The sequence below is a fragment of the Macrobrachium nipponense genome, chromosome 30 (assembly GCF_015104395.2).
Source record: "Macrobrachium nipponense isolate FS-2020 chromosome 30, ASM1510439v2, whole genome shotgun sequence".
Lineage (NCBI taxonomy): Eukaryota > Metazoa > Arthropoda > Malacostraca > Decapoda > Palaemonidae > Macrobrachium > Macrobrachium nipponense.
This window is the reverse complement of record NC_087218.1, coordinates 57,495,037-57,511,176: the sequence shown is the minus strand read 5'-3', so window position 1 is coordinate 57,511,176 and position 16,140 is coordinate 57,495,037. Positions and strand designations below refer to the sequence as shown.

The following is a 16,140-nucleotide window of genomic DNA, read 5'->3' as shown; positions in this document are numbered from 1 at the left end:
AAGTTTTAGCAATATTAATCTTTTTAACTAGCAACTGCTGTATTAAAAAAAACATTCACTACTTGAAATGGTTCGTTAGTTGTATCTGCTAGATAGTAAACTTATTTTGAACTTACCACAATATCAAACATTGAGTGTTTGATGTCATAATACCTAACTTCTTCAATCAGTGCATCCATCAAAGGCATACCATCAATCTGAAATATAAAATTTCTTTTAAAATATTCTTGGATATAGCCAAAAATAAATAGAAATTCAACATAAAACCAAACTTAATTTTGTGAATTATCAAAGATTCAATAAAACATTATCAACTCTCACGTCCCATCAACCAGTACTGAACACAATTAATCCAACAAATAAACTGACTGCATAAATCCCAAGTGTTGAATTAAGGGTAATGAAAATTAGACCATTAGTGTTTTCAGAGTTACAATTCTTTCAAGAGCAACGACAGCACAGTGGAATGATGGCTTCTCTATCTGCCAACAGCCTTGGAATGACCAAAATCACATTCAAGACAATATGCATTTTCATTTAAACATAACTGCCTATTTTAATAGTTCAAACACCAAAGACCCCCATAAAAATACTTATGACTGCCAATTGTAATAGTTAAAATACCAAATATACCTTAAACTATCATCCTCAAACACTTTAATAGTAAGATTTTAATAATTCAATATAATTTCAATATTTTATTATATCAATATCACTTTAATATTTCAGTAGGAATAATTTCTGAGCATCGCATCTATAACGAGGTGAGGAAACCAGTTTAGAAGCAGTAGCTACCAACAGGGTTTGCTATGAGGATGTCCCTTGGGTACTATAAAGGGGTCACCCCCCCCCCTAAACCTATGGAGGGGAGAAAACTGGTTTATTGCCAGCCAACCAGAGCTTAAAAACCAGTTTCTTTCCACACAAGTCTCTCTCTGAGTTATTATTTAGTCTTATTATTATTTAACCCTTGTATTCCGGACTTATAATTTTCAGCCTAATCGTAATAGTACATATATATATATATGATGCGGGTGCCATGACCAATCCTTGATATTTGTGTTTAATCTTAATTTCAGAGGAGTAGAACTACTCTGAAGTATGTGAAGTTATATATCGTTAATGCTTTGAATATTCTGATACAATTAAAAAAAAATAACCTAAGATGCAGAAGATCTGATGTAAAGAAATTATAACATTGAGGTAGATATAAAAAAGCAATTATTGTTACAAAATTTACTTTGACCATAAAATGTCTTTATAGTTACTTTTCAGTGTGTATAAATATATATATATAAATATATATATATATATATATATATATATATATATATATATATATATATATACTATATATATATATATATATATATATATATATATATATATATATATTTCTGGGCTCAGCTCGTGTCGGCCTATGAAGGGATCCTTAAATATCATTCTTTTCTAGGCAAAATTAATCTAAATCTTACCAGAGAAAAACAAAATTAAGAAAATGTCAGTAAAACTGACTCGCTCACTCTATAAAAGAAGTGTCGGTATGAGAATAGGGGCGAGTGGGATCACTACCACGAGTCATTCACCATTTAGACCTTCCAATCCAAAATCCCCACTAGAGAGAGCTGATACTAACGGGTGATGCGGCCGCTACTACTACTACTAAGGACGCCACGGACAGCAGCGCCCCTAGCGGTCATTCCTTAATTATTTTAGCAGTACGCGTTGACGCATTTTTTTCACGTGTGCTAATCTCTTGGATTTATCTCCTCTTCTTTACCATGGAACGTGCTGCCATCGCATCGGCTAAGTTAAGTGCCTCATAAGTAGTATTTTACTGTATTTTAGTCTTCCAGGGACCAGTATTTTCCTTCTAATAGGTCATATACGGTTTCCCGGTCGGCTAGTGGCGGCGCCATGCTGCCTCATGTCTAGAATTCCCGGTCTTCCATACTGGGACTTCTTGTACTTATGGGCTTACTATATCACGGTTCATCTTTTTACATCGTCTTTTTAGCTAGGTTAGCCGTTTACCATTCTCTTAGTTTGGTATTTAGGGCTATTCTGTATTCTGGCCCAGCATCCCAGCTCTTGCTCTTCATCGGCTATCGCTGGCTCCGAGTAGTCTTCTGTTCCTCGGAACAGTTTGCCTCCTCCTGGGCTTCTTTTCTTTTACTAACGTGTCTTTTCCACCTGTTATGATGTAATTTTAGTTCTTTTTAGGGTGTTAGGCTAGCCTAGGTGCATGTCCCATGTATTGGTACAGCCTGATTCACGTGGCCCTCCCACGGTTGTGTTTACTATCGCGGCTTAGGCCACTGGCGGTCACGTGTTCCACCGCACCTACCCTTCCCCTTCCCTCCCTACAGGTATAGGGAGGGGTCTGGGGGACCCCTTGGTTGCTATGACAACCTCAGTAGCCTTCCTCCCTCCTTCTCTGAGGAGGCCAGGGGTTCTCCCCAGCTGGGGTTTAGGGCGACCACTTGTTTCGGGTACCGGGTCTCCGAGCGGGTAGTTGTTGAGACGGGGAGGAGTAGGCCACTCTCTCTCCCGCCGCGTTACGCCGGGGACCCCCCTCCCAGTTGTTCAGTCCCACCCTTCCCCACTATAACGAACGGAGCCTTCCGCCGCAGCCGGGCACCTTTGGTTATAGTTCGTCTGGCTCCGCTAGCGGGCGGGGTGGTCACTTCTCGTGGTCTATTGCTTGCCTACTATATCCTTCCCTTTTTTCCCCCGCTACGGAGGAGAGCTTGCTTCCTTACCCGGGCACCTCTACTAGTAGACGGGGGAGGAAAGTTCGATAATTATTTTTATTTTATTTTTAAGGATATACCTAATTTTTACGATGAATTTTAGTATTATAGACTGTGTGTATACCATCTCCGTCGTTCTCCGTCGTGGTTTCGTACTCACCACCACACCTGGTTGGATTTTTTCTCTTGTCTCCGGCGTAGCCGGGGACAAACGCCAACCTTCTTGTTACCACACGTATTATGGCGGGGCTCTGGTTTAATCTAACTTTACCGCTCCGGCATGCAGCGGAGCAATTGTTAGGCTGTAAGTGTTCTCCTGATGCTTATGTATCTTTCCACTTACAGGCTACCAACTGTCAGGTCCTAGGGTGCAATGCGACCTTGTACGACCCATGCGCCCACGATGAGTGCAGGAGACTCACGCCCCATGGTGCCACGAATCACAACGCCATGATCGTCTGGCACCCGGAAGCCTGCTCCATCTGTTACGACCTTGTCAGTCAGCTGGTGGGGGGTAAGTCGATTGTAGACTTCTTTATCGTATTACTAACAACACTTAGTTATAAGTTGTTAACCCCGTCCCCGGCACTAGAAGCTTCATTTCGCCTTCTCTTTCAGGCTGCCGGTGTGAGGGGAAGAATCTCCCTAGCAACCCTGAAGGCTTGGGTGGGCGGCTTCGGCAAGAACGCCGCCAAGGGCCAGCCATACATCCTGGACAAGAAGCTGGCCATTCAGATCTCTTCCCCGGCGGGCAAGTCAACAGGATATGTTGGACCCCATCTCTGCAGCCCCTCTCATCGCTTCTATCCAGCAAGAGGTTGCAGCAGTCGTTAGGGGCCTGGCCACGCAGGAGACAGTCCAGATGTCGCAACCCTCGGACCTTAATATTGAGCCTATGGCGGTAGGTGCAGAGGATTTGTTAGTTGAGGTAGGTGTGTCGGGTGCCCAAGGTCTTTCCTTGGGCGCTCCTGGATCTTCTCCTGTCCCTTCTTCTACTGCCTCTTTCCAAGGATTTTCGGGATCTGAGATCCCTGCCCGCTCTCCCGCTCTCTCTGTACCCCCAAAGGTGAAGGGACAGAGAGAACCGAACCCTCGTTAAGACGACTTCTAAAAAGTCGTCGTCGTCTTCTTCAGCTAAGAAGTCTTCGACTTCCTATGCTGACGCGGTGAAGGCTAAGCCGAGCTCCTCACACTCCAAGAGCTCTAGAAGCAAGGCTTCTAAGGAGAAGGCTCGCGCTCCTGCTGAGCCAATGCCTTCTCCGGCCTCCACTGCATCCACTCCGGCAACGCCGGTTGGAGTAGCGGGACCGAGCACCTTTGATCCCACTGCCTTCTCAGCAGTGGTGATGCAACAGGTAGGAGAGATGGTCGGCTCAGCAGGTCTCCGCCCTCGAACCAAGTTCGAACAGATGTTCGCACAACTGTCGAACACTTTGAGTCAGTCGGGCCAGTCCAATCCAAGATCTCTCTAACAGAGTTAGAGAGAATGAGGACCGAGTAGCTGGGCTTGCTCAGGTTCCTTACCCCCAGTCTCCCCAGTAGCAAGTGCTGGTATTCCCCAGCTACCTCCTTATGAGTCGCTACCAGCCTCTCCATGGATAACCCATGGAGAGTAGCCGCTTACGCTCCATTCAAGGACGGTATGATCTCTGTCCCGGAGTGTGGAACTCGAAGGATTGAGGACTTCGAGTTTTATCCTCCGGGATTAACGCAGCCTTTCATTGGGTATGCTAGGCTGACCGCAGCAGCACTCACTAGGGAAGACAAGATCACCAGAGAGCATGTGCTTTATAGTAGAGAGCACGCTCAGCGGGAATGGGTTCACTGCCTTGGAGGACTGGGAGTGTACCAACCACCAAGCTTCCAGGCTTTTCAAGAGTCCTTTTACTATTTTTGCGACGGAGGAGGAGGCTTCTCTTCCGTTCTGCTACCAAAATAGTGGAAGCGACTCTTCAGGCAGTCCTCAAGGATGAGCCCATGCCACAACTGAGGGAAGCGGAGTCTACTTCTCCGCTCTTCCCAGCTTTCGGGGTAATTGTGGGACGAACTTGCCTTCCACCTTCACGCTTGGTAAGCTCAAACCGGACTGTGCAATGGACCAGTTTGGTGAAAAGCTTCCAAGGCTGCCTGATACCTTGATTCAGGCAGAGTTCGACGCTCGAACTAGGTTTGGGAGATCCCTCAATTCTCTAATCATTACTGAGATGGCTGCTTTATCGTATGGCACAGAACCTTTATTAAGATTCTGGCCAAGTCTCAGCTTCAAACGGTTCAGACGGATGCTTTCGACTTCTTTCCTAGCTAGGAGGAACTGTCGAAAGCACGTTCTGCAGGAATGCACTATTAGGCACGAACCTAATAGGCTCCTGGCTTCCAGCATGTGGGGGGCGGACCTCTTCCCAGAGTCCGCGGTGAATGAGGTACACCATGAGGCTGCTAGGCTCAAACCAAGAGCCTTCAGAGATTAGATTGCGGGTATTCTCCCTTAAGAAGAGGAAAACAAGAATCCGCCCCCGCTGCTGGTAAGAAACCAAAGAAGGCTGGTAGAAGATTCCAGCCTTACCAGAAACGTCAGCAAGCAGCAAAAACAGCAATTCGTTCAGGCCGTCCCAGTTACCCAACAGGGACAGGCTGCAACTTCAAAACAGACCCAACCCATCCTCCTTGTGTCTCCTCAGTCGCAACCCTCGACCTCTTACGCACTCTCGCCGGCCTTCAACCCTGTTTATGAAAGTCAGGCTTACCCTCCCTTTTCGGGGCAGGCGAGAGGTAGCAGAGCGCGAGGCCACTTTCGCCAGCGTGGCTCAGGTAGAGCGACAAGGGGTAGGCAGTTTAGAGGAGGGCGTGGAGGTCAACCCGCCCAACAACAATGAGGCTCCCCAGGTAGGAGGGAGGCTGTTCCTCTTCCGTCACAGGTGGGGGTTCAGCAATTGGGCACAGAGCATAGTGTCCAAGGGATTAGGTTGGAGTTGGATCAAAAATCCCCCTCCAATCAGATCATTTTATCAGGAACCGTCAAAGGAATTGACAGATTATGCGAGCGAACTCCTTCAGAGGAGCTATTGCGAGAGTCAAGCATTTAAAATTTCAAGGTCGCTTATTCAGCGTGCCAAAGAAAGGCTCAACAAAAAGAAGGGTAATCTTAGACTTGTCAAGGCTAAACTCTTTCATCCGTTGCAACAAGTTCAAAATGCTACCATTTCGCAAGTAAGGACCACCTTACTTCCTCGTGGAGCCGTCCACATGCTCCATTGATCTTACAGACGCATACTATCATATCCCTATAGCCAGGCACTTCCGCCCATTCCTAGGGTTCAGACTAGGAAATCAGAAATTCTCATTCAAAGTGATGCCCTTCGGTCTGAATGTAGCCCCCAGGGTATTCACAAAAATAGCAGATAAGTTGGTAGTTCACAACAATTGAGAACTCAGGGGATAATGGTAGCAGCATACCTCGACGATTGGTTGATCTGGGCACCAACAGTCGAGGAATGTCTCAAAGCCACGGAAAAGGTAGTTCAATTTCTGGAACATCTGGGGTTCCAGATAAACAAAACGAAATCCAGACTTACTCCAGAGTCTCGTTTTCAGTGGCTAGGAATCCAATGGGATTTGTCTTCCCACAATCTGTCAATTCCAGTGGTCAAACAAAAACGCAAAGAAATAGCCAAAGCTGTGAAACAATTTCTCAAATGCAAACAAACATCAAGGAGAAGCCAAGAAAGAATCCTAGTTCTCTTCAGTTTGCCTCCTTGACAGACATCCTCCTAAAAGCAAGGCTGAAGGATATAAACCGAGTTTGGCGATCGAGAGCAAACGCCAATCTCGAGACAAGTTGTCAGTAATTCCACAGATCCTTCGCAATCAACTCCGTCCATGGACAAAAAGTGAAGAACCTGGCCAAACTGGTACCCCTCCAATAATTCCCCTTCCTGGTAGTTAAACCATTCACACGGCATGCCTCCCCTGTCCGGTTGGGCGGGGGGGATATTCTCAATTCAAACAAGTTCAGGGGACTTGGTCAGCTCAGTTCTGCCAGCTCCACATAAACGTTTTTTGGAAGCAATGGCAGTATTTCTTACCCTTGAAGAGACTTCTTCCCCCGAAAAAGTCTCATCTAAGACTAGTTTTGGGGTACAGTGCAGTGGTAGTTCATTGCATCAACAGAGGAGGGTCCAAATCCAACATGTGAACCATGTCATGATAGCCATCTTTGTTTTGCCCTAGCAGGACAAACACAAATGGCATCTGTCCGCCATCTCACCTGGCGGGGGTAAGAAATGTGATAGCAGACGCTTTGTCCAGGTCGGTCCCTCTGGAATCAGAATGGTCCCTAGACGACAGGTCATTCCAGTGATATGCCGGAGAGTCCCAGGTCCTCCAAGTAGATCTCTTCGCTTCACAAGCAAAACCACAAGCTCCCTTGCTATGTGGCCGCCAACCTGGACCCTCTGGCTTATGCCACGGACGCCCTGTCGCTAGATTGGAGTCAGTGGAGAAAAATTTATGTTTTTCCTTCAGTGAATCTTCTATTGAAAGTCTTGAGCAAGCTGAGGACTTTCAGGGACTGGTAGCGCTGCTTGCACCCCAGACTGGCCCAAGAGCAACTGGTATCCTCTGCTTCTGGAATTGGGTCTCCGACCTCAACGGATTCCCAATCCTTGGCTGTCACAGGCAGTACAAATGAGGACTGTGTTCGCTTCCTCAGGAATTCTTCAGACCCTAACTTTATGGACTTCATTGAAGTTTGCGGCTAACAAAGAGCTAAACATTGATCCACAAAACATCCTCTTCCTAGAGTCAGATAAGAGAGAGTCAACTATTAGACAATATGACTCTGCTGTTAAAAAATTAGCATCCTTCCTGAAAGAATCAAACACTACAACCATGACAGTTAACTTAGCTATATCCTTTTTCAGATCCTTGTTTGAAAAAGGTTTAGCAGCTAGCACTATTACTACGCATAAATCGGCTTTGAAGAAGATCTTTCAGTTGGGTTTCCAGATAGATCTGACTGAATCTTACTTTAACGTCTATCCCTACCCTAAAGCCTGTGCTAGACTTAGACCTTCTCAAAGCCTACTGCAGTCTCATGGTTCTTAAATGACGTCCTCAAACTAGCATCAGATACTGACAACTCGTCGTGCACATTCATAATGCTCCTCAGAAAGACGTTATTCTTATTAAGCCTAGCCTCAGGAGCTAGAATTTCAGAACTGTCGGCTCTATCCAGAGATGTGGGGTCATGTAGAAATTCCTCCCCTAAGGAGAAGTTCTGCTTGCTCCGGATCGTAGCTTTTTAGCTAAAAATGAGGATCCTCTTGCAAGGTGGGCTCCTTGGAAAGTCATCCCCACTTCCGCAAGACCCTTCTCTCTGCCCAGTATCAACTTTAAGAGCCTTTCTATCTCGCACATCCTCAAGATCCTCAGGTTCTCTCTTCATGAGAGAAAAAGGTGGTACTTTATCAGTAAAAGGTATTAGACAACAGATCCTTTACTTCATTAAACAAGCCAATCCTGATTTCATTCCCAAAAGCACATGACATCAGGGGAGTAGCCACCTCAATTAACTACTTTTCAACATATGAACTTCGAGGATCTTAAAAAGTATACTGGATGGAAATCTCCGACAGTCTTTAAAACGTCACTATCTAAAGTCCTTGGAATCTTTAAAATTTTCTGCAGTTAGCAGCGGTGGGAAACATTGTTTCTCTGATACTGTATAGTAGTCATAGTATAGAATCCAGATCCTCCTTCCTACCTACCTCGTCTAACATGCCTCACCCTATCGCCATGCTACTCAGATACTCTAGCCTTAGCCGCTGAGGTCATATTAGTGGTTTGTCCCTTATTTTTTTGCTAGGGACATCCACACTTTGTACTTATAAGGTACTTCAGTGTCCCTACCCTTATTTTTATGCTAGGGTAGGACACAATGTGTTTTGTATATTATGTAAATACTTTGCTTAAGTGAATCTGTTTTTGTTAACTTACATTACATTATTGTATACTACTATGTTTTTTATAAGTTAGTTTTTAAGTACTTTTGTTGTTGGCTCTCTTTTTTATGCCATTGTTTAGCATAAGTTAGCTTTAAGTACTTAATTTGTATTCTGTATACTGATTCACTTATATTATATATCTATTTTTTACTACTGTTTTTCATTTGTCCCTTTTTCCCATCTTGCCTGTTTCTCTGGTACTCTTTCATAGGCCGACACGAGCTGAGCCCAGAAAAGGGATTTTGACGTAGGAAAAATCTATTTCTGGGTGATTGGCTCGTGTCGCCCTATGAAACCCACCCTGTCTTGCTTTTCCCCCCCTGCAGGGCAGATGTTCATAGATTAAGGATGACCGCTAGGGGCACTGCTGTCCGTGGCGTCTTAGTAGTAGTAGTAGCGGCCGCATCACCCGTTAGTATCAGCTCTCTCTAGTGGGGATTTGGATTGGAAGGTCTAAATGGTGAATGACTCGTGGTAGTGATCCCACTCGCCCCTATTCTCATACCGACACTTCTTTTATAGAGTGAGCGAGTCAGTTTTACTGACATTTTTCTTAATTTTGTTTTTCTCTGGTAGATTTAGATTAATTTTGCCTAGAAAGAATGATATTAAGGATCCTTCATAGGGCGACACGAGCCAATCACCCAGAAATAGATTTTTCCTACGTCAAAACCCTCCCCTATATATATATATATATATATATATATATATATATATATATATATATATATATATATATATATATATACACACACACACACAGGCAGTCCCCAGCTTACGACGTTCCAAGGTTACAAAGCTTTTCAATTGTATTTATAAGAAATTATTTCCAGGTTTATGAAGCATGTTCCAGGGTTACGACGCCTACAACGCTAATCTGGCAGAAAAAAAAGGATTTTGACGTAAGGAAAAATCTATTTCTTTCTGGTGATTGGCTCGTGTCGCCCTATGAAAGGATCCTTAATATCATTCTTTCTAGGCAAAATTAATCTAAAATTACCAGAGAAAAACAAAATTAACGAAAATGTCAGTAAAACTGACTCGCTCACTCTATAAAAGAAGTGTCGGTATGAGAAGTAGGGGCGAGTGGGATCACTACCACGAGACATTCACCATTTAGACCTTCCAATCAAAATCCCCACTAGAGAGAGCTGATACTAACGGGTGATGCGGCCGCTACTACTACTACTAGGGACGCCAGGACAGCAGCGCCCCTAGCGGTCATCCTTAATCTATGAACATCCTTAATCTTGTCCTGCAGGGAGGGCAAACAATACAGGGTGGGTTTCATAGGGCGACACGAGCCAATCACCCAGAAATAGATTTTTCCTACGTCAAAATCCTTTTTCTGGGCTCAGCTCGTGTCGGCCTATGAAAGAGTACCAGAGAAACAGACAAGATGGGAAAAAGGACAAATGAAAATCAGTTGTCAAAAAGAGAGATATAATATAAGTGAATCAGGTATATTACAGAATACAAACTAAGTACCTAAAGCTAACTTATTCTAACAATGACATAAAAAGAAAGCCAATAATATAAAGTACTTAAAATTAACTTATATTAAAACATAGTAATATACAATAATGCAATGCAATTTAACAAAATATTCACTTAATAAGGTATTTACATAATATTACAAACACTTGTGTCTACCCTAGCATAAAAATAAGGGTAGGTACACTGAAGTACATTATAAGTACATAGTGTGGATGTCCCTAGCAAAAAAATAAGGGACAATCCACCAATATGATCTCAGCGGCTAAGGCTAGAGTATCCGAAGTAGCATGGCGATTAGGGTGAGGCATGTTGGACGAGGTAGGTAGAAAGGAGACCTGGATCTATACTATGACTACTATACAGTATCAGGAGAAACAATGTTTCCCGCTGCTACTGCAGAAAATTTTAAAGATTCCAAGGACTTTAGGTAGTGACGTTTAAAGACTGTCGGAGATTTCCATCCAGTATACTTTTTAAGATCCTCAAAGTTCATATGTTGAAAGTAGTTAATTGAGGTGGCTACTCTCCTGATGTCATGTGCTTTTGGAAATGAATCATGATTGGCTTGTTTAATGAAGTAAAGGATCTGTTGTCTAATTCCTTTTACTGATAAAGTACCACCTTTTTCTCTCATGAAGAGAGAACCTGAGGATCTTGAGGATGTGCGAGATAGAAAGGCTCTTAAAGTTGATACTGGGCAGAGAGAAGGATCTTGTGGAAGTGGGGATGACTTTCCAAGGAGCCACCTTGCAAGAGGATCCTCATTTTTAGCCAAAAAACTACGCCATCCGGAGCAAGCAGAACTTTTCTCCTGAGGGGAGGAATTCCACATGACCCGCATCTCTGGATAGAGCCGACAGTTCTGAAATTCTGGCTCCTGAAGCTAGGCTTAATAAGAATAACGTCTTTCTAAGAAGCATTATGAATGTACAAGACGAGTTGTCAGTATCTGATGCTAGTTTGAGGACATCATTTAAGAACCATGAGACTGCAGTAAGCCTTTGAGAAGGTCTAAGTCTAGCACAGGCTTTAGGGATAGACGTAAAGTAAGATTCAGTTAGGTCTATCTGGAAACCCAACTGGAAGATCTTCTTCAAAGCCGATTTATGAGTAGTAATAGTGCTAGCTGCTAAACCTTTTTCAAACAAGGATCTGAAAAAGGATATAGCTAAGTTAACTGTCATGGTTGTAGTGTTTGATTCTTTCAGGAAGGATGCTAATTTTTTTAACAGCTGAGTCATATTGTCTAATAGTTGACTCTCTCTTATCTGATTCTAGAAGAGGATGTTTTGTGGATCAATGTTAGCATCTTTGTTAGCCGCAAACTTCATGAAAGTCCATAAAGTTTAGGGTCTGAAGAATTCCTGAGGAAGCGAACACAGTCCTCATTTTGTACTGATTGTGACAGCCGGGATTGGAATCCGTTGAGGTCGGAGACCAATTCCAGAAGCAGAGGGATACAAGTTGCTCTTGGGCCAGTCTGGAGCAATCAGGGCTACTAGTCCTTGAAAGTCCTCAGCTTGCTCAAGACTTTCAATAGAAGATTCACTGGAGGAAAAGGACATAATTTTTCTCCACTGATTCCAATCTAACGACAGGGCGTCCGTGGCATAAGCCAGAGGGTCCAGGTTGGGGGCCACATAGCAAGGGAGCTTGTGGTTTGCTTGTGAAGCGAAGAGATCTACTTGGAGATCTGGGACTCTCCGGCATATCCACTGGAATGACCTGTCGTCCAGGGACCATTCTGATTCCAGAGGGACCGACCGGGACAAAGCGTCTGCTATCACATTTCAACCACCCCCGCCAGGTGAGTGGCGGACAGATGCCATTTGTTTGTCTGCTAGTGCAAAGATGGCTATCATGACATGGTTCACATGTTTGGATTTGGACCCTCCTCTGTTGATACAATGAACTACCACTGCACTGTCCAAAACTAGTCTTAGATGAGACTTTTTTGGGGGAAGAAGTCTCTTCAGGGTAAGAAATACTGCCATTGCCTCCAAGACGTTTATGTGGAGCTGGCGGAACTGAACTGACCAAGTCCCCTGAACTTGTTTGAATTGAAGAATATCCCCCCACCCGGACAGGGAGGCATCCGTGTGAATGGTTAACACTGGAAGGGGATATTGAAGGGGTACTAGTTTGGCCAGGTTCTTCACTTTTGTCCATGGACGGAGCTGATTGCGAAGGATCTGTGGAAATTACTGACAACTTGTCTCGAGATTTGGCGTTTGCTCTCGATCGCCAAACTCGGTTTATATCTTTCAGCCTTGCTTGTTTCAGGAGGATGTCTGTCATCGAGGCAAACTGAAGAGAACCTAGGATTCTTTCCTGGCTTCTCCTTGATGTTTGTTTGCATTTGAGAAATTGTTTCACAGACTTGGCTATTTCTTTCCGTTTGACCACTGGAATTGACAGATTGTGGGAAGACAAATCCCATTGGATTCCTAGCCCACTGAAAACGAGACTCTGGAGTAAGTCTGGATTTCTATCTGTTTATCTGGAACCCCAGATGTTCCAGAAATTGAACTACCTTTTTCGTGGCTTTGAGACATTCCTCGACTGTTGGTGCCCAGATCAACCAATCGTCGAGGTATGCTGCTACCATTATCCCCTGAGTTCTCAATTGTTGAACCACCACTTCTGCTATTTTCGTTAATACCCTGGGGGCTACATTCAGACCGAAGGGCATCACTTTGAATGAGAACGTCTGATTTCCTAGTTTGAGCCTAGGAATGGGCGGAAGTGCCTGGCTATAGGGATATGATAGTATGCTCTGTAAGATCGATGGAGCATGTGACGGCTACGAGGAAGTAAGGTCTTACCTGCGAGATGGTAAGCATTTTGAACTTGTCGCAACGAATGAAAGAGTTTAGCCTTGACAAGTCTAAGATTACCCTTCTTTTTGTTGAGCCTTTGGCTTTGGCACGCTGAATAAGCGACCTTGAAATTTTAGATGCTTGACTCTCGCAATAGCTCCTTTCTGAAGGAGTTCGCTCGCATAATCTGTCAATTCCTTTGAAGGTTCCTGATAAAATGATTTGATTGGAGGGGGATCTTTGATCCAACTCCAACCCAATCCCTTGGACACTATGCTCTGTGCCCAATTGCTGAACCCCCCCCCCACCTGTGACGGAAGAGGAACAGCCTCCTCCTCCTACCTGGGGAGCCTCACTGTTGTTGGCGGGTTGACCTCCACGCCCTCCTCTGAACTGTCTACCCCTTGTTGCTCTTCCTGTGCCACGCTGGCGAAAGTGGCCTCTCGCTCTGCTACCTCTCGACTGCCTATTAAAGGGAGGGTAAGCCTGACCTTCATACATAGGGTTGAAGGCCGGCGAGAGTGCGTAGGAGGTCGAGGGTTTGCGACTGAGGAGACAACAGGAGGATGGGTTGGGTCTGTTTTGAGGTTGAAGGTTGTCCCTGTTGGGTAACTGGGGACGGCCTGAACGAACTGCTGTTGCTGCTGATGTTTTGGTAAGGCTGGAACCTTTTACCAGACTTCTTTAGTTTCTTACCAGCAGCGGGGGCAGATTCTTGTTTCCTCTTAGAGGAGATACCCCACCTAGCTCTAAGGCTCTGGTTGAGCCTAGCAGCCTCATGGTGCACCTCATTCACCGCGGACTCTGGGAAGAGGTCCGCCCCCCACATGCTGGAAGCCAGGAGTCTATTAGGTTCGTGTTAATAGTGCATTCCTGCAGAAAGTGCTTTCGGCAGTTCCTCCTAGCTTGGAAGAAGTCGAAAGCATCCGTCTGAACTGTTTTGAAGCTGAGACTTGGCCAGAATCTTAAATAGAGGTTCTGTGCCATACGATAGAGCAGCCATCTCAGTGATAATTAGAGAGTTGAGGGATCTTCCAACCTAGTTCGGGCGTCGAACTCTGCCTGGATCAAGGTATCAGGCAGCCTTGAAGCTTTTTCGCCAAACTGGTCCATTGCACAGTCCGGTTTGAGCTTACCAAGCGTGAATGTGGCAGGCAAGTTCTCCCCACAATTCTCCGAAGGCTGGAAAGAGCGGAGAAGTAGAATCTGCTTCCCTCAGCTGTGGCATGGGCTCATCCTTGAGGACTGCCTGAAGAGTCGCTTCCCTACTATTTTGGTAGCGAACGGAAGAAGAAGCCTCCTCCTCCGTCGCAAAAATAGTGAAAGGACTCTTGAAAAGCCTGGAGCTTAGTGTTGGTACACTCCCAGTCCTCAAGGCAGTGAACCCATTCCCGCTGAGCGTGCTCTCTACTATAAAGCACGTTCTCTCTGGAGATCTTGTCCTCCCTAGTGAGGGCCGCCACGGTCAGCCTAGCATATCCAATGAAAGGCTGAGTCAATCCCGGAGGATAAAACTCGAAGTCCTCAATCCTTCGAGTTCCACACTCCGGGACAGAGATCATACCGTCCTTGAATGGAGCGTAAGCGGCCACTCTCCATGGGTTATCCATGGAGAAGGCTGGTAGCGACTCATAAGGAGGTAGCTGGAGAATGCCAGCACCTGCTACTGGGGGACTGGATGAGGAGGCCTGAGCACGCCCAGCTACTCGGTCCTCATTCTTCTCTAACTCTGTTAGAGAGATCTTGGATGGGACTGGCCCGACTGACTAAGGGTGCTCGACAGCTGTGCAAACATCTGTTCGAACTTGGTTCCGAGGGCGGAGACCTGCGAGCCTACCATCTCTCCTACCTGTTGCATCCACTGCTGAGAAGGCAGTGGGATCAAAAGGTGCTCGGTCCCGCTACTCCAACCGGCGTTGCCGGAGTGGATTGCGGGGAAAGGAGGCCGGAGAAGGCATTGGCTCAGCAGGAGCACGAGCTTCTCCTTAGAAGCCTTGACTTCTAGAGCTCTTGGAGTATGAGAGCTCGGCTTAGCCTTCACCGCGTCAGCATAGGAAGTCGAAGACTTCTTTACTGAAGAAGACGACGACGACTTTTTAGAAGTCGTCTTATGGAGGGTCTTCTGTTCTCTCTGTCCCTTCACCTTTGGGGGTACAGAGAGAGCGGGAGAGCGGGCAGGGATCTCAGATCCCGTAAAGCCTTGGAAAGAAGCAGTAGAAGGGACAGGAGAAGATCCAGGAGCGCCCAAGGAAAGACCTTGGGCGCCCGACACACCTACCTCAACCAACAAATCCTCCGCACCCTACCGCATAGGCTCAATATTTAGGTCCAAGGTTGCGACGTCTGGGACCGGCTCTTGCGTGGCACGGCCCCCCGAACGAACTGCTGCACCTTCGCTGGATGGAGGCGATGAGAGGGGCTGCGAGATAGGGTCAACGTATCCTGTTGATTTGCCGCCAGGGAAGATCTGGACGGCCAGCTTCTTATCCAAGATGTATGGCTGGCCTTGGCGGCGTTCTTCCGAAGTCGCCCACCCAAGCCTTCAGGGTTGCTAGGGCGACTTCCTTCACGGCGGCAGCCTGAAAGAGAAGGCGAAATGAAGCTTCTAGTGGCGGGGACGGGGTTTAACAAGCTTATGACTAAGTGTTATTAGTAATACGATAAAGAAGTCAAAATCGACTCTTACCCCCCCCACCAGCTGACTGACAAGGTCATAACAGATGGTGCAGGCTTCCGGGTTGCCAGACGATCATGGCGTTGTGGGTCGTAGCACACGGGGCGTGAGTCCTGCACTCATCGTGGGCGCAGGGGTCGTACAGAGTCGATTGCACCCTAGGACCTGACAGTTGGTAGCCTGTAAGTGGAAAGATACATAAGTATCAGGAGAACACTTACAGCCTAACAATTGCTCCGCTGCATGCCGGAGCGAGAAAGTTAGATTAAACCAGAGCCCCGCCATAATACTGTGGTAACAAGATGGTTGGAGTTTGTCCAAGGCTACGCCGGAGGACAAGAGAAAGAATCCAACCAGGTGTGGTGGTGAGAGATGAAACCACGACGGAAAACGAC

The 16,140-nt window shown here is 45.8% G+C and overlaps 1 protein-coding gene across 1 annotated transcript in view; it reads right to left on the bottom strand.

Annotated features, from left to right (window-relative positions):
- LOC135202169 (steroidogenic acute regulatory protein-like) overlaps positions 1 to 16,140 on the bottom strand; it is a 321,018-nt gene that overhangs the window by 256,790 nt on the left and 48,088 nt on the right. The window contains 1 exon segment of the mRNA XM_064231424.1: positions 117 to 197. Within this exon segment, the coding sequence (XP_064087494.1) occupies positions 117 to 197 (81 nt within the window).